This window comes from Natator depressus, chromosome 16 (assembly GCF_965152275.1).
Source record: "Natator depressus isolate rNatDep1 chromosome 16, rNatDep2.hap1, whole genome shotgun sequence".
Lineage (NCBI taxonomy): Eukaryota > Metazoa > Chordata > Testudines > Cheloniidae > Natator > Natator depressus.
In genome coordinates, this window is record NC_134249.1 from 14,373,545 (window position 1) to 14,398,564 (window position 25,020).

A 25,020-nucleotide genomic window follows, 5' to 3' on the forward strand; every position below is an offset into this window, starting at 1 on the left:
AACCACTGTTGAAATGCTGTCACCTCTGGGGTGTACCATGGGAGCTGCTTAACAGCGCACAGCAACACTGCATGATGGCACAGAACAGGAAACGTACGTGGAGTATTGTGTGAAGCTGAATCACAAGGGGGAGTTTAAGGAGCTAAAATGTAATATCTTGGGTTGGAATCAGATCAGGAAATGAGTTAGGTTTCATACTCTGCGAGAAGTGTCTTCAGATCGTAAGTGGCCAGAAATGGTTGCTACGTGTGGCATAAGTACCGGATAGGATCTTTGAGACCTAGTGTGAGAACAGAATCGGGCCCAGGGAGAAATGTCAGAATCAAAAGCTGGAGTAATTCCATTGGCTTTAGTTAGGTTACTTTGGATTTACATCAGTGTGAGAGCGCGGACTGAAACTCCGAGGAGTCCCACCTGTGTGTATTGGAGGGAGAGGGCTCGGAGAGGAATGTCCAGCTAATGACTTAATCAAATAGCTAGAGTGAGGGTCATTGTAGCGTGCCAGGAGCCTGAAATATGTGACTTCTGTAATGTGCTGGGTAAGGAGAGGAGGAGGAGAGTTGAGGTAAAGAGACTAAGAAATACAGGTATGCAAATCTCATCACCAGCTGTGCTGCAGCTCTTGATCGCCAGGGGGAGATGTTGCCTTTGGTAACGGACCTGTTGACTGAGACTGTCAGCTGTAGCTTGGCAAGGGAAATCCAGTCTTTCCACGACTCCTCTGTCTTGAGCATTGGGTTCTGTATTCTTTCAGCTCAGCACAGCTAGACCTTAGGTGCAACTTGTTCATATCCCAGCAACTGCACGGCTTTATAAAGTGGAGCCACCTCCTTTATTTACTCTTTATTGCCATAGTTTCTCCCATCCAAGGGGAAATAAAAGTGCCTTTCTGCATCCAGCCCCAATATCTTATGGGCTCTTCTGAGTGCTGCGTTTATTCTGCTCTCTGCATTGTTAGCTAGAGGACAAAGCTGCATAGAGCGGGTGGTCCATGGCTGACAGTTGGGCACCTTAGGGGGGTGATTTTCCCTGGGGTGGAGCAGGGCTAATGTCCCTCTGACATAGGGCCTTTTGAAAGTAGGAGGAAATCTGTTTAATTGCTATTGAGTGTTTGTGTCCGCTCCCACATTCCCAAACACACACTCCCTGCAGAGCTCACTGGGTTATTCTGGAATCCTCTGGCTCCCCCATCCTCTTGCTCAGCTCATAAGAAAGGGAGTTGCTCCCAACACTCCAGTCTCTCAGTGCCTAGCTCTCAAAATATTTCATTCTGCAGTAAGATGGCTCCACTGAGCCAACGGGCCATTGTGGGAGAACCACAGAGATGAAATTGACATTTTAATTCCCTAAGTCTGAGCAGGGAGGGTGTTCACGTGTGGGTGCAGGAGAAGTGTTGTCTAGTGATTCAATTCCTGGACTAGATTCAGGGCTTCTGAATTCTGCCACTGATTCACTGGGTGGTCTTGGTCAAGTCACATAACTCTTCTGTGTCTCAGGTTTCAGAGTAGCAGCCGTGTTAGTCTGTATCCGCAAAAAGAAAAGGAGTAATAAATTTGTTAGTCTCTCAGGTGCCACAAGTACTCCTTTTCTTCTGTGTCTCAGTTTCCACAATTTATAGATGGGACTAATCCTTCGCTACTTCACGAGGGTATGTGTTTAATTTGTTAATGGCTGTGAAGCACTGTGGGATCCTTGGATAGCGGGTGCTATGTAGGTGTGAAATATTATTGTTGGGTGTTAAGAAGAGGAGGAGTCTCTTTTTTTGTGATCTTATCCAAGTAAGAAGGAGCCTTAGTTGGTTGGGGCTCTGCCACTCATGGGGATGTGATTGCTGTGTCCTCTAAAGAGCCATTGTAGCACCTTCAGAGAGCTAATCTATGATGGGAATTGCCAATGTTTTGTCTGTCTCCTCTTCTTCAATCCCAGGTCACGAAGCGGCATTCGCTGCCTTCCTCTGTTGCCTGTGCAAAATTGGTGTTCTTAGGGTGGATGACCAGCTGGCCATTGTCTTCAAAGTGTTTAATAGGTGAGGCAATGCAAGAACAGGTGAGGTGGAGCTGTTCCTAGAGCATTTTCCCCACAGATCTGTCTGTGGTTCACTTGTCATAAAGCATGTGGCCTGCAACCACCAGTCCACCACACCTAATTCTCGCTATCATCTGGTCATAGTGTGCCCCCACAGCCTTTGTGTTGTCACGCTGTCTGATGTACAGTAGTCTATGTGTCCCCACTCCAAATCCAAGACCAGGAGGTGATTTGATCACTGTGTCCGTCCCCACACTGGAGCCTTATACCCACCTTTTGGCTTGTGGCACATCTAGGTTAACACTCGGGAACCTTTTGTTGTTGTGTTTAAGGAAGCAGAAAACTTGGTTAAAACAGTGATCCCCGAGCTGTGTGTATATATAACTTCACGGAGAAAATGCACCAGTTGCTAAAAGGCTGGATAAAAGCATAACAAGAACCAGTGAATCAAGGTAAAGCCAGACACATTCAGATGACAAATAAGGGATCTTTTTTTTTTTTTAACAAGTGGGGAGATTAACTAGTGGAAGAAACTACCAAGGGCAGTGGTGGATTCTCCATCTCTTAATGGCTTCAGGTCCAGACTGGACGGCTTTCTGGAAGATACACGGTAGTCAATACAAGTTATTAGGCTCAATATAGGGGTAACTGGATGAAAATCTGTGGCTTGTGTTACACAGGAGATCAGATTAGATGATCTGATGGTATCCTCTGACCTTTCAGTCTGTGAACCTGCCAGCCGTCCATAGCTCCTCTTGACAGCTGCCACAATGCAGGAGGTGGGGTTTGTAGTGATGCGAGCAGAGAACTGGCCATTGGGACGCCTACGTTCTAATCCCAACTGTTCCACTGACTCACTGTGTGAACTTGGGCAAGTCACTTCTCTCTGTGCTTCACTTTCCCCATCTGTAAAGTGGGAATGATCAATCCTCCCCCACAGGGACTGTTGTACAGCTTAACTCAGGGATATTTGTAAAGCGCGTTGCGATTCTCTGGTGAACGGGGCTAGAGGTGGGGAAAGTGTCGTTATCAGGCAAAAGACAGAAAAATTTTGCAGCAAAGTAAAATACACAGGGATGGTGTTCAAAAGCTGCTGCTCCCTTTTTTTTTTTTTTTTTTTAAATTGAATTCAGTAAAAACCTCAGTGCTGTGTTTGCCATTAAATCTATCATCAGGCCCAATTTTCTCTATGGTCTTGTGGCAGAACATCTGTCGAGTATGCAGGGCACCGTATGCAAGTTATAGATCCAGGGTTCTGATCCTGGTCTGTAAGGAGCACCTTTAAAAGCTTACTCCCTCTTGTCTCCTCACAAATGGGCACAGAGAGAGGATGCAGAGTGATGGGCATGATGGAATATGTTCTACAGTGAGTCAGAGTTGTCATCCACAGGTACTAGCTCTATCTTCATCAAAAGATTCAGGGACTCTGCTGCCTTTTATGCTGTCACCATCACCCACTTACATTATCTCCTCTGGGCAAAGTGCTGATCCTTGATTTCCCTGCTTAGCCTCTTATGTATAGTTGAATGACCAAAATAGGCTCTGGGTAACTCTTCCTCCAGGGGCTCTCTGGGTAACATGAGTAGGGAAGGTTTATTTATACTAGTGTATCCTGTCCTCTGGTTAATCAAAAGGTAAAAATTTGGTACAAGAAAACCAATATCAGATATCTGTTAGCTGTAAACTTAACCCTGCTGTGGACCAGACTGTGTCAAACCTCTGCCTTTCACAAATGGGTTGTTGTTATTTGTTTCTCCTCCAGCATGGACTCTTGATGTTCACTCAGCCAGCAGGCTGTTGGACTGGATCAGGTGCTTGTGCTGGGTCCAGAGAGAACGAGCTTGGGGCATCTGGTTCTCTCCTATATATGTAGATGGGCTTTCTGATTGGAAACTCACCATTGTTTCAGCAGGGAGGAGAGGCCTTAAGACTTTACGTCTGATGTCTTCTATTAGCCCTTCCCTTTCTTCTTTACCTTAGGTACCTGGAGGTGATGCGGAAACTCCAGAAAACTTACAGGATGGAACCAGCTGGTAGCCAGGGAGTGTGGGGCCTGGACGACTTCCAGTTTCTGCCCTTCATATGGGGCAGTTCCCAACTGATAGGTACGAACAAACCTACCAAACTCTGGTCTCTCTCTCTCCCCTTCTGTCCTTCACTGGGAAGACCAGCAGTGGTTTGGGATATTTTTTTTGCAGCTAAGTGTGACTTTAAAAAAAGCTGATTTGAAATGTTTGCTTGAAGTTAAGAATTCTTGTTCTCTGCTTTCAAAAGAAGCCAGTTGGTCAGACTGTGAAAAAGGAGGGTTACAGTGGAAATGCTGAAACATCTTAAAGTATACCTGTTTTTTATTGAGACTCCTGTGTGTATTTTGGTGCTGGAAAAAGACAGTTTATGCCCTGAGTGGGACTCGGATTTGGGTTTAATTTCCAGCTCTGCCATAGGCTCCCAGGGCCACCTTGGGCAAGTCACTTAATATTTCTGGGCTTCATTTCCCTATCTGTAAAATGGGCACATTTTCTTTGTTCTGTCTGTTTGGATGGTAAACTATTTGAGGCAAGGACATAATGTGTGCCTATGACACCTAGTACAAGGGGGCACTGATTTCAGAAGGGCCCTCTAGGTGCTACTGTGAACAAATAATAATGCATACTCTAGTCTGATCACGACAGGCAACATGCATCTGACACAATGCACTGGTTGGTCCACAGGCTAATTCTGCTTTGGAGCTGTGCTGTGAGATACCATTGATAGGAGCCCTCATCATATTGTTCGTTGCACAAATGTTATGGACCAGGACGTAGCTGGTCAGGTCTAGTGGGCGGAGCAGGCATACAGTTTGGGGAATGAAAGCGAGGGTCGGCAGCAGAGTCAACTGCCAGTTACCAGAGCTTGGGGTCAAGCCAGAATTGGAATCAGGAATCAAAGCTGAGGGTCAGAGCCGAGGTCAGATGCCAAATGCCAGAGCCAAGGGTCAAGCTGGAGTCAGGGTCAGAAGTTAGAGGCTGGGTTCGGAACCAGGATTGGTCACTGAGGATTGGCGGTGAGGCACAGGGCAGGAGGAGAGGCCAGGATGAAGCATGGTGGGAACAGGAGTGAAGGCAGGGGTAAGGTAGGAGCCAGGAGCAGAACAGGAACAGGGTTGAGTGCAGGAGGTAGATACAAGCAGACTCCAATGCAGGCACAACAGAAAACCATCTTGTTCCTACTCCTGGCTAAAATTGCATAGTTGGACCTATCGGTGCAGCTGGGCCATCTTCCAATCGGAGCTCCTGTAGGTGGGTTGGCTGGGGTTACAGCCCTAGTACCATCTCCGCCTACCTGGTTTCAGTAGCCACTGGGTGGAGGCCAGGATATGGCAGCTGTCTGGGGACTCCCAGGCCTGGGTTCAAGATCCAGGACATCTCAACTCATCCTATTGACTTGAGTCTAGAGCCAAAGTCAGTGAACCTAGTGCATCGCCTTCTTAGAGTTTAGGGTTAGAAATATGGCCTCTAGCGAGGAAGAATGATCTGAGCCTGATTAACATCCACTAAAATCCACTTCAGTCTCTAGTAAAATAATGGAGCAAACATTAAGAAGAGAGTATCTGTAAATATTTAGGGGATAAAAAGCTGTGACCAATGAAGTCATAGGTTTATAAGGAGCAAATGTTAAATTTTTGAATTTCAAAATCAGTGGGGGAAAGGAATGGAGTAGTTGTAATATAACTTAATTTTGGTAATGTGTGTCTCATGAAATCTCGTAACTTATGTTGTCTTTGCTGGTAACCACGCAGAATGGATGGAAAACTGGCTGGCTGCATGGGCATATACAAAAGCCAGAAAGAGATCTGAGGGAATACTTTAGAAATCAATGTTTGCTCATTTACCAGACAGATGTAGACAAACAGAGAAGAGCCTTGGAGGAGAGCAACCAACCTGGTTAATAGGTTGATGAAAGATTAAAAGGACTAAATGTATGTAGCTTTGTAGCTGAGGGCCATGGGCTCCTCAACCTATCAGTATTTTAATTGTACAAACATCAAGGAGGGGAGATAGATGACATAGGGTGGCACAATGAAAGGATGAAGTGAAGACAGGTCACACATCAGGAAACCTGTGAAAGTGTCTGCCAAGGGAAGTGTGTGAAAGTCCCATCTATGGAGACATTTAAACCTCCACTGGATAAAGCCCTATGCAATGTATGGTTGGTAGGAACCAATCCTTCACTGACACCTGTGGTAGGTGACCTAGTATGAAACTTCTGTCTCTAACTCACCGGAAGGTATTGAAGTGGATTGTGTCTATAATGAGGGGCTGGAGCAGGAAGAGACCAGGCGGTTTGACATTGGTTGGTATCTGAAGGACAGACATCTGAATTTTTTTTCAGAACACCCAAACCTGGAACCTCGGCACTTTGTTGATGAGAAGGTAGTGAATGAAAATCATAAGGACTACATGTTCCTGGAGTGCATCCTGTTCATTACAGAGGTGAGGGTGGGGATACTTACCCTATCGAGAGACTTCTCAGCTGTATTGGGTTCTCTTGGGTTTGGATTATTGGGTGTCTGCTGTGGCTTTCTCCTCCTCCTTTTGTGTTTTTGTTCATTTTTGTGGATCATTTGGCTGAGCCTTTGTACAAGCCCCTGACTCTCCTCTTGAATGAGTTCGGCAGGGATGTTGAGAGTGAATGTGATGAAGCTGCATGGGAGGTGGATCTGGGTGATTTAGTGGGGTTTGCCATGGGCGGTAAATAAAGCAGATATATAGCCTTGGACACCTTTTTGGGTAAGATAAGGTGTATGTGATTTCAGAACATGTGTGCTAGAAGGGTTGAGGTGGTGGTCCTTGTTAAGTCGGGTCCTTGTGACTGGTACTCCAAGCTATACCTCCCTTGGCAATAAGCTTCTTGACAGGGCCCTAGTGCCTCTGAGTCACCTGTGTGTGCTCCTAACTCACCACAGGGCCTGGGTCGCTCCAAATCCCAGCCTGGCCATTGGTTCTCTGCTTATTATTTATACTTATTAAATGGCCATTCTTGTGAGCTAGTGAGGAGAGAGTCCCTGGCTGATAATGTGTCCAGAACCATATCCGCATTAAAGTGTATCATGGAATCTTGGGATGGGGGAAATAATGCTGGCAAAAGATTTGGGAAAGCCCCTCTATGGTAACATCAGTGTATCTTCACTAGAGGGTGCTGTTTCTAAACAATGGTGCTTACTGCCTTCTGTCTGCAGCCACATGGTGTAAGCGTCTTGTCTGACTAATCTAGGCTGAGAGAAGGTAGGTGAAGTAGTAGCCTTTATTGGATCAACTTCTCTTGGTAGAAAGTCACCAGCTTTTGAGCTTCACAGAATTTTTCTTCAGATCTGGGGAAGGTAACCAGAGTGTTAGACCTGCTACTCCTGAGGGCATTCTGCGCCAAAAATTTAAAAATTCTGTGCCAAACAAATTAAAATTCTGCTCACAATATTTAAAAATACTGCAAAATTCTACAAGTTTTATTTGTCAATAAATAAATGAAGAGGCTCCAGCATGGCAGTGGAGAGCATAGGCCACTGGTTGCATGAAGATGGAAGATCACCTGTGGCCTCCCCACCCCAGGACACAGACCTCAGTTGTGAGGTTGCATCTGAGTCTGACACAGCACAAGGCCTGGGCCTGCCCCAGAAACACCCTGGGGCCCTGCTCTTCTGTGCCAGGCGCTCCAGGTGTGGCTCAACCAGGCAGGATCCCAGTGTGGGGTGAGAGGATTCTGTGTGGGACAATCTGCGTGCAGGCTGCTCAGTGGGGGATCTAGGTGTGGGAGGATCTGGATGCACAGAGGCTCGTTGGGGTGGTTCCAGGTGCAGGGGCAATGGGACACTGCAGGGGATTCCAGGTGAAGGTGGTTGACGCTCAGTGGAGGGGTCCGGGTGTAGAGGTCTCAGCAGGGGGGTCTGGTGCTGGGGGAGTGGGGCTTGGTGGGGTGGGGGTCTGGGTTCAGCCAGTTGGGGGTCAATGGCGTGGGGGTCTGGATGTGGGGGCTCAGGGTGGTGTAGGGGGGTGGGGCTTGTCAGGGTGGGGGTTTGAGTGCAGGGAGCTTAGTTGGGGATGGTCTGGAAGCAGGGGTTCTGGGTGCAGGGGGCTCCAGATATAGGGGTTGAAGTTCAGTGGGTGGGGTTCAGGTATGGAGGGCTGGGGGGGGGTTGGGGCATACGGGGTGAGGCTTGGCAGGGGTGTCTGAGTATGGGAGGTCCAGATGCTCCCCCATCCGCCCAAACCCCATGCAACTCCCTGTACAGTGATCCCTCCCCCCTCAGCTGAGGGGTGATGAGGGCAGGAAGCAGGGGAGGATGCTGAGCTTTTCTGCAGCTGGGGGAGGTTTCTGGGGGTAGGCCTGACACTCCTTGCAGGGAAGAGGAAGTCCCGTCCTCTCCTGCCTCCAGCCCAGCAACTGATCCTTGGCTCAGGGTAAGAGCCACTTAGTGGGGTGTCCGCAGCCCTGCAGCGATTTACCTGTCCGCTGGCTGCTCTGGGTGCCTGAAACAATGTACCTGCGCAGCTATGGAGTGGTGCGTGACTGCTCTTGCAACTTCCCTTTGCTTCCCTATCAGAAAGTCATTTTTCTGCAGGGAAGCAAAGAAATCTGCAGGGGACATAATTTCTGCGCACGCGCAGTGGCGCCAAATTCCCCCAGGAGCAAGGACCTGCAGGAGAGCTCTGTGAAGCTTGAAAGCTTGTATGTTCCACCAACAGAAGTTGGTCGAATAAAAGATATTACCTCAACTACTTTGTTTCTCTAATGTCCTGGGATCAACATGGCTACAATACTGCAAATAGTCTAGGCTGGACATGTATACGGTACTCATTCCCATGAGGTCTCAGTGGGGAGAGCAAAGACTGTGCACTCTATTCCTGTTAGCAATCACTTTTCTGGTAACCTGCTAGAAATAGAGGCTGACACAATTTTTATGCATGCAATGACACTCTTTTCTTGCTATTCTATGCCTCTGTGCCCCCTTCTTCTCTATCTCCTCTTGCTAAATTAGTGATCAAACAGACAGGTTCACATGATATGACACCCACCCCACTATAATCAACAGTATAGTGAATCCTTAAAAGTGGCATGTAGCTCCCTTTGAACGAAATCCCGAGAGGTGCTGGGCCCTTGGAACTCCCAGCAGATGCTGCTGGTGCTTAGCATCTCTTGGAATTTAACCCTTGATTTTCAGTTTAAAAATAACCTAGTGGAAACCAAATATCATTGAGAACATGCTAATGTATAATGCCAAAGGGAAAAAAAAAAATTGTGTGTGTGGGGGGGGTGAGAATCTATTTGTGCTTCCTGCTCAGTGAAAGCTGAAGCCAAGATGCTGTAAGGTTTATTGTTTACAGTGTTGTTGTAGCTGTGTTGGTCCTAGAATATTAGAGAGACAAGGTGGGTGAGGCAACATCTTTCATTGGACCAGCTTCTTTTGGTGAAAGAGACAAGCTTTTGCGCTCTTACAGAGGTCGTCGTCTTCTTCAGGACTTCAGGAGCTCTGTGTAACCTTGAAAGTTTGTCTTTCTCCAGCAGAAGTTGGTCGAACATAAGATTTATTTTAATTCTGTTATGTGTAACTTGTTCCTGTATTGAGGGTATATTACAAACACGCATCTCTGTGCACAGGTATAGAAAACTATAAGCAAAATACGGATGACACTTGATCAGTTGAAATGGATTTTTAAAACCTCTTTAGTCATTTTATTTTTTTTCCTTGCAAGAATTAGCTTTATGGCTATTGTTAAATAAATAAATATTTCTCTGTCCCACAAATTTAATGGGAGCTGGTAGAATCTGGATTTTTAAATTCACCATATTTAGCTGCTGTAGCGCCACCTAGTGGCATGAAAAGCTGCTCTGGGTTCTTTTTGGGTGAGCAGATAGAGTCAGTCAGGACAACCTGAATGATAAAACATGGGATATTTTTAACCATATTTTCTCATAAATATTGTTTCAAACAGATTTATCTTTTGAAACGTAATTGTTTAGTTTCATGGACAAAGGTTGCTACTGCCACTAGGTGGAGCTAAAACAGCTTTTAATACCAGCTTTCTGTCCATTAAATCAACAAGCTGAACAAACAACAAATATCATGGTAAAATAACAGGAAAAAAGGTTTTAAAACTTACTTTAATGCTTTTTTTTTCTTCTAATCCCCTTGATTGAAAGCCTGCTTTCCCTTAATAACATTACATACACACAAAGCAAATGTCACGCTTATAGTCCTAGATTGAGTGCATTTTATAGGTACTGGATCATTCCTTGCTTTTGAACCGTTCAAAAAACAGCAACTACTGTGGTGGTTTTTAAAAAAAAAAAAAAAGTACAGTATTTTCTCAGAGTTCTCCATTCCTTTGCCTTTATGTGATGTTTCAGTAATATAGATACTGGATTACATTATTTTTATATGTGTATTAAACCTCAAACTGTTAAAGTAATAGTAACACAAAGTCTGATCTGAATCCACTAAAACTCTTCTTTAGTGTTCTCTGTAATCTATATGAGTATTCCAGCAAATGTTACATAAATTGACTAATTATAGGGTGACTTTTAAAGATAGCTCCTAAATGGCTTTGGTCCCTAAATAGGAGTTCCCTGTGTGTAAGGGGAAGTAGAGTGTTGTGTAGGGGTTAGATCAGGGGACTGAGAGTCAGGAACCGTGGATTTCCCCCCCCGCCCCCAGCTCTGTGGCAGAGGGCAAGTAATTTAAAATGATTGCAAGATCTTTTGCGCAGGGTCTGTTTCTTTGTATGTGTTCCTACAGTGCCTAGGACAAGGGAACTCTAAGTGCTGCTGCAATGTAAAGAGTATGAACTGAACAAATCTGTGCCTCAGTTTTCCTGTCTGTAAAATGGAATTAACCCTGATGTGCTGGGTGGGGAAATGTGAGGCTTTATTCATGTATGTAACAATGTGTGAAATGTGCCACTGCAACATTGTATCACTACTATTGAATCAGGCCCATAGGACTGGCTCATTGTCTGGTTCTTACTTCCATGTTGAAACAGCAGTGCTTAACAAGAGAGTGGCAAAAAGCAAGTATAAGAACATCACCCCCACCCCTCCTCAACCAAAAAACCCTTCAGAAGAAATAATCTTCCGTTGCATAATCCCCCCCCACCCCGATCGCTGGTGAGCTGTGATATCTCTGGGTGCTTTGAATGGTGGTGTATGCAGTGTAGTTGGAGTTGTCAGTCCCAGGATATTAGAGGCAAGAGGGGGTGAGGCAATCTATTTATTGGACCAACTTCTGTTGATGAGAGAGACAAGTTTTTGAGCCACACAGACCTGAAGAAGAGCTGTGTGTGGCTCGAAAGCTTCTCTCTCACCAACAGAAGTTGGTCCAATAAAAGAGATTACCTCACCTACCTTGTCTCTCCAGTGCTGTTAGTTATCTGGTGCCTACAGTATGCAGAGCCCTCTGCAAGAGACAAAGATAAAGCTGGTCCCTTGTTAGATCTCCAGTATAATCTGTGGGACTGCGGTACATATAGGGGAAAAGCCCAAGCATTGTGTGTGTGCTAAACTGTGCAGAGGGCTGAAGCCTGAACAAAACAGGGCTGTGTTCCTTTAAGAGCCAAGGGCAGGCAATGAAGAATTTCAGTTTCAATCTGGCTTCTAAATTTGGAGGTTTGGGAAGGGAGGGCTCAGGTTTCAGCTGGAAGGGAAGGAACTGACAGGAAGGCACTGCACAGAGCCGTCCCCCCCCCCCCTCCCCCTCCAGTTACTGACAGAGGAACCATTTACAAAAGGCTGATTCTCTTGGGAACAGAGAGGCAGGAACGCAGCGTCTGTGAGTAATTTCCTGCTCAATATGGCTGCTCTGACTCACTACATTCCCCTGGGGTCACTGCGGGACTGCAGCGCTCTTGCTGTCTCTCTCGCTCTCTCCAGCTCGCTTGTTTTCTCTCTCTTCTCCCTTTGTGGCTAAAATGAGCTAATTTTTTTTTTCTCCGTCTCTGCCCTCCCTCCCCAGTTTGAAACAATAGCCAAGTCTTCTGCTGGAGCGGACACGGGTTAGGAAGGCCGCGGTCACAGATGCGTCAGGTGCTCCAGGCGCCCAAATCCTGTATGGCTTGAACGTGGGTCTGGCCATCCTAAGCGGCTTTTTCAGAGCTTCCCATCTGCCTTAACTCTTTCAGGCCAGGAGCAAAGCCAAAGGGGTTGATCAGGGCTGTGCCAATCTGAACGAAGGAGGGACTGGAGAACGGAATGAGGCTTGTCGCTGCAATGCATGCCGCAGAATCTTCCATGAAGGGAGAGATGCTTTTAAAAACTGCCTTGCAGTGCATCCCAGGCACATGAGACTTGGGGCATGTCAGCTGGACTGTGCCAAGCCTCGTCAGTATAACCCCCTGACATACAGTTTTTTTCAGTCACCCACTAGTCATGATGAGATGCCAAATATTTGTGCTTAATAACACACTAGCTCCATTTAATTTTGTGTGTGTTTCATCTTGTATCTGCAAGGAAAACATGTGCACGCACACACGCAAACTGAAGGGGAGCAGGCACGGTTTAGTGGCTCATCAGTCATTCCCCAGCTCAGAAGAACTGCAAAGAGGAAGCAGAAATTCATCTGCGTTCTCATCGCAGCTGTTCAGAGCAGACAGAACTACAGAACCGTTACCCACAATGCTTCAGCTCTGAGGTCAATGGAGTCTAAATGTTGTCCTCTGAATGATTTTTTCTTCTTCTTCTTCTTCCTTGTAAATTGCTGCCACTTTGCATCTGCAGAAGGACAGCAGTTTCCCTCAAATGATCAGCTTTTTTACAGCAGGCAGCTTCAAAAGCATAAACACTTTTCCCCGCTTGCTGTGTGTGTGTGTGTGTAGGGGGGGTTAGTTATTAAAGACCCAGGGTGCTCAAGATAGTCAAAAAGGCTCTTATTTCCCCATGATCCTTTTTAGCCTGAGCTTTGGCCTTGTGGTTTATGAAGTCATGAGAATTTCACTCAGTCAGATTGGCTGCATTATTTTTTTCTCCCCGAGGGTCTGTTTATTTGGTGGAGAGTGGCAAACAGTGGGATAATCTAGAGGCAGCTGTCCCTGAGTTTAGCTCCCTCCGCCCCCCAAAATCTATCTCTGGAAAGAAGCTAGCATCAATGATTAAACACTATAGTTAAAAAAAATTAATTAAATCCATTGCCCATTTGCTGCATCTACTGTAAGGTGGAGCCTTGCAGCTTCACCAGCAATATGAAATGCAGGAACTTTAAAGAACCACTAGACCCCCTTGTACCCCATCTCTGCTCATGGCAGGTGCAGTGTTTGGATCCAAGCGCAAGAGCTGCTGCCAACCTGCGTTGCCCTCTGTATTCATGGTTGGCGGCGGTGGTGGTGGCTGCTGCTGGTTGTTGTTCTGAATGGAGAATGAGTCATTTTCTTGGAAAGCCCAGCAGCCGTGTTGCATGGGGAGGTTTCTGGGTAGAATGGGAGCAGCGCTGAGCTGGACTGTGTTTGCTCTTTAATGAATTCATACAAGGAGAAGAGAAAAATGTGATTAGAATAGAACGTGGGGCAGAAAATGCTTAGTGCTTTTAGGGTGTGGGGGCCTAGGATACCCCCCTCCCTGGTGGTAGTGCTGCTGCAGGAGGGCATGTGGAAGGAAGGAGGTGCGGGCGCAGTGACATGGACGGTGCTTGGGTCACACAGCCCAGCAGGAATGTTTGTTGAAGTGAGCGTGACTGTGAGTCACTGGGCTTGTGCACAAACTTCCCTGTTGGCTTGGCTCCCTTAGCTCTCTTCCTCTGTGTTTTAGATGAAGACTGGCCCTTTCGCTGAGCACTCCAACCAGCTGTGGAACATCAGCGCTGTACCTTCCTGGTCCAAAGTGAACCAGGGTCTCATCCGCATGTACAAGGCAGAGGTGAGTGAAGGGGAGGGAGAGATGTGTGGTCTCACTGGATCCGGCACGCAACTCTTGCCTTGCAAATCGCAGCAACCTTTCAGATTAGCTCTTCTGTTCTTCTGCTAGTGCATCACTTCCTACACAGCACCTCCTACAAGCTGGGTGTAGGGCACCTCAGAGCTCCTCCAGAGCCAGTAATCATCCACTGACTGTTTGCTCCAAGAGGCTAAGGCTTGCGTACTGCACCACTCTCCTACACTGTTCCCCATAGTGCCCCCTGGTGGGAGAGTCTGGATCTAGAGCCTGTGACAAGCTCCTCCCATACATACTGATACATATAACATCTCTTCTGAGAGGCTGGTCTGGAGTACCTATGAGCTTCCCCCAAAGCTAACACTCTTACTAAAGCTAACACATCTTTAGATGATGTTTGCCTTCCTTCGTCTCTTTGGTCTCTCTCTTTTTCTCTCATGCTAATTATAGGTCTCCAGGTTAAGAGCTGTTGCTTGAAGCAAATGTACTGCTGATCCATACACGGGAATTGCCCAAACTGAACTAGATCAGTTGCCAGCCCCCCTGTGTGGAGACTCCTGAACCAATCTGAGTGTCTGCTCTTGATTGCAGCTTGCCCACATAGTCAGAAACCAAATCAGTTAAATCAGTGCAGCTTTGGTGTGTAGACAAGGCCACAGCCTGCCTTCCCCTCAGGGTATGTCTACACTACCCACTGGATCGATCGATCCAGCGGGGGTTGATCTATCACATCTAGTCTAGATGCGGTAAATCGACCCCCGAGCGCTGTCCCCTCGACTCCTGTACTCCAGCTCGGCGAGAGGCGCAGGCAGAGTCGACGGGGGAGCGGCAGGAGTCGACTCACCGCGGTGAAGACACCACGGTAAGTCGATCTAAGTACGTCGACTTCAGCTACATTATTCACGTAGCTGAAGTTGCATAACTTGGATCGATTTCCCCCCCAGTGTAGACCAGGCCTCAGCCCTGTTGCTCCACTGTAAACCTTGAGCTAGGGGATTGGGCAGCTGTGGCTGTAACGCATCGCTCCTTCCCCCACCCTCCCCACATATACACCTCCTGCGGCACTTGAGGAAGCTGGACAGGAACTTCCACCTATATTGGGCCTCCAGGGGAAGGACGGAAGGGGTGGGGAGCAGTAGGCCGAAGGAACTGTTCTCCTGCTGGGAAGCACATTGGCATGGCTCAGCAACAGGGTTCTAGTCATGGGCCTGTGCAAGGTTAGAAGACCTCGGGATGCCGTGAGCTAGTGTCCGTCCCTTCCTGTGTGGCACTCTGTACAATGTAACTGCCTGGCACTGGAGGCACCATCGCTCCCCAGGTGTAGGTTTTGAAGGGGTTAATATCCTGCTCAGTGCTCTCCGGTCCAAGGCAGGCCATGCCCCTATCACCAGGAGATACGGCAGAGTCTTGACTAAGCAGCACCACTCAGTGCGAGTGCATGAAAGGGTTAACTGTGCCTATCCTCCTCCACACTCTCCCTTCCCTTTTCCCCTCCCCCTTCCCTTCCTCTGAGCTTCACATCCTGTGTTTAGGTTCCAGCCCACATACCTCTCTAATCTGTGAGGCGTCACTCCCAGGGACCGTGCTGGCTCCTTCCGGCTGCAGCTCAGCTTTCCTCTGAAGAGCTGGGATCGCCAGGCAGTGGGGTAATGCCCCCCCACCGCTCCCCAGCTTCTCTGTCTCCTTCAGCTCAGCAGCTTTGTGCTGCCTCCTGTGTCTAAACCAGAGCTACAGCAAGTGCCAGTACTGCTCCCTGGGCTGGGGCCTCTGCCCTTTAAGAAACCTGAGGCCAAATTCTCTGGGGTGACCCATCCTAGCCTGTGGTTACCATAGCAGAGGATTTGGCTCCAAGAGGACTATTAAAGCACCCCGGGGTTCTCCATCCTACCAAGGTGTGAGAGTGACCTGCTGGCTGCTTACCCCTTACCCTGCCTTTGCACCATTTTCCTATACTGCTGTTCCAGTACTACTACTCCAGGCTAGTGCTCTGAGTGCATCCAATCCTGCCTCTGACACAGACTCCTCTTGGTTTTGCAGGACTGCCAAGGATCTGTCTGCGTTTGTGAAGCACTTTTTGAGACTGGGAAGTGGTCATGGTGTCTGGTCATTTCAAGGGGTGTGTGCTAAATGTATCCCCATCCCTGACATCCTTTGGGGGCTGTGACCAAGACACCAACGTTGTTAATACTAAATCTTACATCTGTGTAGCGCCTTCCTTCCTTCCTTCCTTCCTTCAGTTACTGACTGAAATGCAAACTACGCACAGGCACCTGGATACCATTCTAGTGGGTATTCTTGAAATGCCTAGAGAGATGCATCCACCTCTGGGGAGAAATGCAGAAGCTTTTAAACTGTGTGCGATATCATGATTAGGACAGGAAGTGAAAAATGCAGAGTACAGTTGAAATTTGCAGGACTTATTTTTACAGGATAATAGGGTTTTGACAAGGACAATCGGGTTAATGCTTCAGTTAAAAAATGCCACTGGCTCTCCAGTAACCACAAGTAGCTAGGATCTCGTCTTCTCCAGAAGCCTGGGCCCTCCTAATGCCATGATGGGCCCTTAGCTTGGTGTAGATACAGACTCACCAGCACCATTTCCTGCTAGCTACTTTTGGACGTCTCCCATTCAACTATTGATCCCAGCAGTTCCTGCTCAGTTTGTGAGATCAGACAGGAGCATAGCAGATGATGCTTTTGGCCATAATGGTGTGGGGTGTTTCGGTTTTTTAATTTTTAGTGAGGTTTTTTTTAGTATGGCTGAGCAAATTTTAGCCAAGAACTTCCAAAAGTGATGAGTAATTTTTTAGTTTGGGTGTCCAACTTGAGACACCTTGAGATAGCAGTCAGCCTCCACCCTTTGAAAATCAAGCCCCCTCAAGATGTCTCAAGTTGGGCACCTAAAATCACTCTTGAAAATCTTGGCCCTTAGCTACTGGTCCCTGAAGCAAGTTCATATTTCCCTTTCCCAGCAGCACTGCATTTGCCAACCCTTCCTTCTGCCATCCCTACCTTTCTCTCTCCCTCTCCACACTGCCAATGGTAGCAGACAATACTTTGGTAAATGGAGCTCCTAATTGCTGGCTTGAATCTTCGTTCATCCCCCAGGCAGGCAGCTGCTGTTGACAGAGCTGGGGGGGGATTTGCATTCATGTTCTCTCTCACTTGTGCATGCGCGCACTCTCAGGCTCGCTATGATCTGAGCAAGGCCCCTGACTTTTTCTTCCCCCATGGCTTCTTGCTGTTGATTAGATTACATTAACTTAATCTTCAGTATGGAGGCACCAAGCCAGCAATGTTCCAGCTATTAAACAGCTTCTCAGGTATATATCTGCTGTGATTGATGGTGAGAAGCATCCAATGTCATCCAGACACTGAAGTGCTGCCACGTCATCCTATCAGGCAAGTGGAGCCAGCAAGAAGGAAGGGGAAAGGGTCATTCTTTACCAGAGAAGATGGAAATCCATCCACTCAAAACTATTTGATGCCACATAACAATATGGGGCAACTGTCAAGAATAAGATCTAAGGTCCGGATCATTTAGAAGGCAAATTGGTTGCTTCTGTCTCATCTTTGCACCTCTCTGTCTGACTCTTGAATGCAGCAAACCTAAAATAGGAATGATTCCCTTGTGATTGGGATCTGTTCTCTGGATCCAAGGATTCTGGGTACAAGGCCTGTGGATGGGCAATGGGTTGCAAACAAAGTATCTTCTGCCTTTTGTTTTTTGTTTTTTAATGGATGAAGTTTTTGGCTGGAAGCGAGAGGGACTTTTCTTAGCCTCTTTTCCATCAAAGGACCGAGAATGGAGCATGGCTCAAGCAGCAGCTGTGGTGTGCTCTCCTGAGCCTACTCTGAATTTCCTGCCCTTTCCCTCTCAGCTGCAGTCAGATGGGGAATACTTTCCATCATGACGAGTCTAGTCCCAATCCCATCTGCAAAGGCTGCAGGAGAAACACTAATCCTGCATCTGCTGGAGGAAGAGAGATATCTCTGCTGAACCCCTGGCCTCACTTTCCAGCAGGATGGTTGGAGGAGTCGTCTCTGCCTCTTGTGGAGCTCCTCAGTTTACCCTGCACGTGTCGAGGCCCAGGGTGCTGGGCCAGAAGTAGCATGTAGTGGCTAAATACCCATGCTTTGCTTTAGTGGTGGAATCTGTTCAGCAGGAACCCAAACCAGCCAAGTTCTACAGCGGCACATCTCCTGTAGAACCTCTGGGGTCCGTGAGGATGCTGGAAGCCACCTCAGCTCCACCCACCAGGGTCTTATTGCTTCAGTTTGCTCTCTCCTTCCTCTGGGTCAGCTTCGCCTACATGTTCTCACTGCTTTCCAGCTCTGCTTCCCTGAAGGGTCCTCTCAGCATTTGCAGGGGCTTCTTCCATGGTTACTATTTCCCCAGCAGGTATTCAGCCCTCCTGCATCCCACCCCTGGTCTCAGAACCTTTCCAACTTGTTTTGGCTTCTGCGCATTGTGAAGAAGTTAGATTCTGCTGGAAGCAGCCTGACCTCTGGCCCCTGCTGGAATTCCACAGGCCTGGGGGCCTTCTCAGAAATCCCACTGCTTCCCTGATGACGACAGCACCATGGCAGCTTCCTGCCTCTGGCTGTAAACCCCATCTGTGCTCCGCACTGGGGGAGGGTGGGCTGTCCTCCTGGACATACCGGTTCCTTTCCCCAAGGAGCCAGGCAAATGCTTGCTGGTTTCTGGCTTGCCAGCAATGGGTCCTTCAGCTCAGTTAGTGGAGACGAGGGCCCGCCCGCCCACGGAAGAGTGTGCTGGTACAGTGCCAGGCCCCTCGCAGGTACTGACTCCTGCCTCTCTCTCTCTCAAATACAAAATCAAGACCGCTTTAAAAGAAGTGACTGCAGCAGAAGTGTTTGCCCTCTAGGCAGAAGGGCAGGGAGAACTGGGGCTCTCTGAGGAAGTTTCAGAAGATCCAGATGAACCTCTGGGAAAGGAGTCTGGATTTACATTCTCACATGATGGGATTGTTCCAGTTCTGCTGCAATGTGGTGAGCAGCATTCCTGACTCATCGTCCCAGTCCTCCAGCATAGACAAGGCCTGAGATGGCTGTGCCTGTGATGTGCCAGGGAACCATGGCTGGGACAATGAGTGCACAGAGTGGCTGATTCTCTTGCTTATCCTAATGGTTCAGCACATCGTCACAGGAGCGTTGCTTCTGCCAGTGCTGTGTGGAGCGTTCACATAACGTGTCTGCTGTCACCAGTCCATTCTGGGATTCCTGAAGGACCTATTCCATAGTGCTTAGCTTCATTGCTGGGAATTGGCTCTTCTGGGAAACTTCCAAACGCAAGGCACTGCAGGGTGCAAGGGAGGTAAGACAGGCTGCAGAACTCATGACTTCCCATCCATGCTAGAAAGAAACAACGTCCAACTGCCTCTGCTCAGCCTTACCTGAGCTAAAGATCGTGTCTCGGGTATTGCAGTCAGCCGGTGTGACTGCTGCTTGTCGGACATTTAGGACAAACGTTCAGCGTGGCCTCAGGGCCTTCCATGCAATGATTGAGTTCGGTGCACCTTTACTTAGAGTCCAAGTGGAATACCCATCCAATGCAACGAGGTCTAAGCCCCGTGCAACCAGTGCTCAGATCTTCATGGCTTCCTCCTTTAAAGTTAGTCAGAGCCCACGCTAAAGGGTCTGTGAGACTGTATTTTTTTAATGTGTAAAAATACCCTCCTGCCTCTGTCCAGTTTCCCACACTCAGTTCTCCATTGAACAAGACTTCAGGAGACGAATGCCTACTGGTGCTGAGAGGCAAGAGTAAAGCTCCCTCTTCTAACTAACCAGAGAACGACTAGTGCCATGGCATAAATCTCTTCCATTGAACTCCTGGTGGACAGAGGATCTCCTGTTGGGGGCAGGGGAACCCAAACTAGGAATTTGCTCTGAGCTCCCTGTATGCAGACTGGGGAGCAGGGGGGATGTGGTATCATTCTTCTAAGGGCAGTTCTACACCTAAACGCTGCATCTTCTCCGCTGTAGCATTTCAGTGAAGATGCTACCTATGCTGACAGGAGGGCTTCTTCCATTGGGATAGGTAATCCACCTCCCCGAGAGGCAGCAACTAGAAGAATTCTACTATTGACTAGCCCTGTATGCTCAGAGTTAGGTCAGCTTAACTACGCTGCTCAGGAGTGTGGATTTTTCCCACCTGTGCATGACGTATTTAAGGCAACAGTGTAGACCAAGCCTTACTCTGCTCACTCTTTCTTTTTTTAAGGTTTTCTTTGCAGCCTTAATAGTGAGAGCTGGCTTCTTCTTCTTTTTTTTCTTTCTTTATGGCATCTACGGCCTGGTCTACATGAGGAGATTAGCTCGGTATAACTACATAGCTCAGAGATGGGAAAAGACCACTTCCCTGAGCGATGCAGTTAAGCAGAGCCAACCCCTTGTGTAGACAGGGCTAGTCGATGGGAGAATTCTCCCATCAATTGAGCTATTGCCTTTTGGGGAGGTGGAGTTACCTTGCCAAGGGGAGAACTCCTCCCTTTAGTGTAGGTAGTATCTTCACTGACACAGACAAGCCCTAACATTTTGCAAGTTAGCAAAGCAAGTTAGTAGCTTCAGGGAGGTGTTGACATGGTGTATTGGTTGTTTCCATGCCCTGTCTGTATGCCAGTGCAAATGGCTTCCACTGGGTAACCAGGCTGGAGAACATCCTAGAATGACCAGCCTAACCCACATAGACAGGGTCCCCAGGCCCTGTTGTGAAGACAAGAGCCCAACTAAAAATAGCACCAGCAGCAGCTGCCACTGCAGAGTGAAGTGTTCAGTCCCAGTGCTGCAGGTGGATTGCTCCTTCTCTCTCTGTCTGAGGGCACTCCTCTCTGCTGCTGCTTCCTGGTCCGTCTGTGGTCTGGAGTGCTGTGGGTGTCTGCTGCCACCCCTGCTGCACTGGGAGAGCGCCTGGCATGCAGTCTGGTTCACATTCACCCCATGAGCATTGTCCTCGCTTGTTGAGAGCGGGTGTTGGTGTGAGGCAGTTGAGGGACCTATTTGCTGGGGCAGAGGGAGCTGGGTGTAGCCCTGTTACACCTCTCACTTCATCTACTGCCCTGTAAACTGTAGAACTCCCCAGGATGTGATGGTGCACACATCCCACTGGGCCATAATGGAGTGAGCCCTTCCCAAGCCTGTGTTCCCTGTGCAAGAATGGATACCCCTCTTTGTCCTTCTTGAAAATCCTTTCCATTTATTCTACTCCCTCTCTGCAGGGAGCAGCCATTTTAGAATCTAAACGGTGCTGCCCAGTTCTGTTGGCACCCGATCAACTGCATGTGGCCTAGCAAAGGAGAATGCCCTCCAGCTCTGCTCTCTGTCCCAGTTCAGAGTGCGACTGCTCTTTCTGCAGCTGTTGTTGCCAGGCACTGCAGAGATGGATGCAGATGCAAATGTGAATCTTGCATGCCCCTCTGGGCTATGACGAGGATCAACTTCATACCCCTCCATAGGAAAGGCCAGGTGCTGAGAGACTGCTACAAAGGCCCCGGGTCAAAGATCCTTTCCTTTGATCCAGCTCGTTCCTCCTGACGCTTGGCCTTGCCCATGGAGAAGTATCCAAAATGAATCCTTTTTTTTTTATAGCGCACAGCTTCACCCGTTCCCACTCTAGGCCATGCACCCTGCTTTGGATTAAACCCACTGGCTTTTCTTCTGTTCTCTTCAGTTGTGTGGAAGCAGGTCACATTCCTCAGCTCCCATTGTGGCTGTGCATCTGTCTCATTCCCAAGGTTGCAGGAAGCAGTTGTGTGGCCTGAGGTGTGTTGCCGGGTTGGAGAGCCCTACCTCACAGCTAGTTGCTTTGCACACCCTTTTCCCTTCTAGGTGGTCGTCTTTCATTCCTTGGACTCTTTCTCTCCTCCTGCCTTCCCTTGGGTTTGGCCTGACCGCAGCCTGTTCCCTTGGGAAATGCCTCTTGTGAGGTGCACAGGTTGCTTGTATGCTCTGTGTTGGAGCTGCCATCCCTGCTTGTGCAACTGCAAACATGGGACCCTGACAGATGCGTGTGTCGGCTTTGTGGGAGCTCTCTTCTGCTGCTCCTTCTCTTTCAGGAATAGCAGGAGGGAGCAAGCACACTCCTTTACGTGCTGTCCCTGCATGTTCATTGGGGAAGTTGGTACTGTACAGCTGGGTCTCAGGAGAGCAGCATCTCCTTCCCATGGTCATCCCATTAGCAAGTGGCCTGAGTTACATCAGCGTTGACAGAAAAGGTCATATGCTACAAAATACAATTCCAAATGGTACCCAGTGCAACTGAAACCTTATCTAGAGGGCCCAAAGATGAAGTGCCTAAAATGATTAGGGGCATGGAGAACCCACTCTAGGAGAACAGAGTGAAAAGACTTCGTGGTTAGGGAACTGATAAGAGAACACAAAAGAGGTGTATAAAATAATGAATTGGATGGAGAAGGTCAATCGACACTTCTGTGTCTCAAAATAAGGGTGCAGCCGAAAGGCAACGGATCTAAAAGCAAAAAAAAAGGAAATATGGTTTTGGATAATGTATAATCAATGTGGGAAACTCATTGTTGCAAAGCATTTGAATCCAAGAGGCCAGAACTGCCAATCCCAGAGCTGAGGTGGCAAATCTCTTCCCCACATAGATTTCTGAAACTCCCCGTGTGTTGTTTTCCCCTGGATCTTTGTTGTGGCAAGGTGGTGAACTTAAAGGTATTGATAGAGACATGGCTACTGAGGTAAATCGCCCTCCTCTGCTTCCGCTGACACTCAGGGCCTGAATGTCCAAAGTTCTAAGCTCTCGAAGTCCAGCTGAAGACAAGGGGTATTATGGGCACTCAGAATCAAGCCCATGGTGTCTCTGGAATGAGCTGAGGGCGAGAGTCATCAAGGTAGCTCTTCCTTGGCAGCCCCTCTGGATTTCAGAGCTGAGCTGCCCTGTCTTTTTGTTGCCCACATGGGTTCCTGAGTCCCAGTCTCAGCCTGGAATTGGGTTAATTCTGGGTGGTTTGTTAAAGTGGAAATGTGCTCTGGTTTTCTCTGCTTCTGGTAGGAGTGATCCCCTGCCTGCAGCATGCTGGTTTTACACCTCTCCTTCTTCTCTGTTCCCGCAGTGCCTGGAGAAGTTTCCTGTGATACAGCACTTTAAGTTTGGCAGCCTGCTTCCTATCCAGCCTGTCACATCTTAAAGAGGCCATGGGAGGAGTCGATGCAGTGGAGACAACAGTGCGGCACTCTTCCTCCTCCTTCCTTCCTTCCTCCTCCTCACCTCTCCAGCCCCACAGCCCATTCATCCCTTTGTATTTACAACTAGAGAAAGTTACAAAGCACTTAGCGACCTTGCAGGGAAGAAGTGACCAAGAGCAGCTGCTCATGCAAGTGCTCCCCACACTGATAGACAGTGGCAGAACCAGCACTGTGCTTCTAGCCTCCAGTGCGTTCAGCCTTACACTGTGCGTGGCTCGACGGGCTGCCGCCTACTGAGCTGGGCGTGAGGGTGGCTTGAAAGGAGTTTTGGTCAGGGATACTTCTAGTATGGCTTTACAAGAAGACCTCTGCTTTGATCCCCTGGAGGAAGGGGGTTGGGAAGGGGCGGAAGGTATGTAGTGGGGGTTGGGCAGTTACAGTTTCACTCTGAGTTTCACTGAAATCTTTTGCTGTCTTGTTTGAGGAACCCAAGGTGTGTAGACCAGGCCTTCGATTCCATTTAAAAAAAAAAAAAAAAAAGCCAGCTCTTGCTATTGTGGATGTGAAGAAAACCTGAAAAAGAGGTCCTGGGGTGTGAACGTGCCTGGGTGTCAGGAGGCCCCAGTGTCTATGCTGCTGCCTTTGCTTGCAAGGGGGTGTTTTTAAAGGGGTAGAGGAAGTGGTAGGAAATCCCTGTGGGTCACATGAAGTCAGGGTGCCATCTCTCCCCTAGCCCAGGTAAGAAAATGTTTGTCTTTTTCCTCTTCCAACCCCTATCCCTGGCGAACTTCCTTGAGACTTCCTTTCACACCACCTTGTCCTCTCCAGCTGGGAGCCCCACCCCTGCAAGCCTAGGTCCTAGAATGCTGAGCTGGCTTTGGAGCTGGAGATGGGCTCCGGGGAAGTCTTTGGACACCAGCCGGTTGCATTTATGTGGGAATGGTTCTGCAAAGCCACTGTTTTAGCAGGCTGGGACGGCCCCCTTCTCTACACCCACCTTTTCCTGTGCAGTGCTTAGCAGCCACTAGAATGGGGGCAGCCTTAATGTCCTCACTGTAATTTATCATGGCTGCTTTTGCTTGATTATAAGTTGTTGTGACAGCCCTATAATAAAGGGATTTTTCCCATTAAGTAGCACATCCCTACACACTGTAGACTTTACTGTAGGGAATGGAGCATAGGGCAGGTATATTGGCTTTAAATCTATTATTTAACTGCTGGAAACAAAATGTGTGTCAATGTCCTGGGGCAGCCTTTTGCATTCTTAAAAAAAGTTTTTCACCTCTCTCATTCCCTGCAAGAGCTGCCACCCCACTGGGGCAAACTGTACAATTATTTTTACCAAAACCCCATTAAAGCACCAGACATGCCAAGATGTGCAGGTTGTTTAGAAGGCTTACTCAGCATGCTTAATTCATACAGTGGTTCTAGACTCTCACTTCCAGTGGTTTAGACTTAGGGGCACCTTTGATTAAATGAGGGGCTCAGACATGCCTTTGGTAATTAGCAGTGCTAGAAAACGAATGGCAGAAAACGGATGAGATGGATTTGAGGTGAAATCTTACATGTTCCCTTGGTTTCTGACAAAGATTCTTTTTAAGTTCTTAGCTTGAGAGGGCAAGTTTATTCCCGCGGTATTATTAAACATTGGTTTGGAGTGTGGCAGGGGTTAGCACCAACTGTGCCCTTGCTAGCCCTGCTACACACTTCTTTGCTTGGCTTTCTTAGCGAATGCAATGCCAATTTTTCTCCTGCTGCTGTCATCTGTGGCCAGCCTAACCTTTTCCATCTGAGCCCCTTGATTGCTATTAAATTATTGGAAAAAGTTTATTTTGCTCAAGGAATTGGGTTTTTCACAATTTTCTCTTTGGCTGCATCCCCTGGAATGAGCCTCTTCCTTCTCCAAAGCTTGTGCCCTGCTGCTGGGGAAAGAAGGGA

At 48.1% G+C, this 25,020-nt stretch overlaps 1 protein-coding gene across 1 annotated transcript in view; it reads left to right on the plus strand.

The window, feature by feature from the left end:
- Positions 1 to 23,654, plus strand: part of PTPA (protein phosphatase 2 phosphatase activator) — a 38,707-nt gene extending 15,053 nt beyond the window's left edge. Inside the window, exons 6-10 of the mRNA XM_074973441.1 lie at positions 1,927 to 2,026; positions 4,006 to 4,130; positions 6,397 to 6,497; positions 13,792 to 13,899; positions 23,010 to 23,654. Coding sequence (XP_074829542.1) covers positions 1,927 to 2,026; positions 4,006 to 4,130; positions 6,397 to 6,497; positions 13,792 to 13,899; positions 23,010 to 23,084 — 509 coding nt within the window. The 3' untranslated portion in view covers positions 23,085 to 23,654. The remainder of the gene's footprint in view (positions 1 to 1,926; positions 2,027 to 4,005; positions 4,131 to 6,396; positions 6,498 to 13,791; positions 13,900 to 23,009) is intronic.
- The last annotated feature ends 1,366 nt before the right edge of the window (positions 23,655 to 25,020 follow it).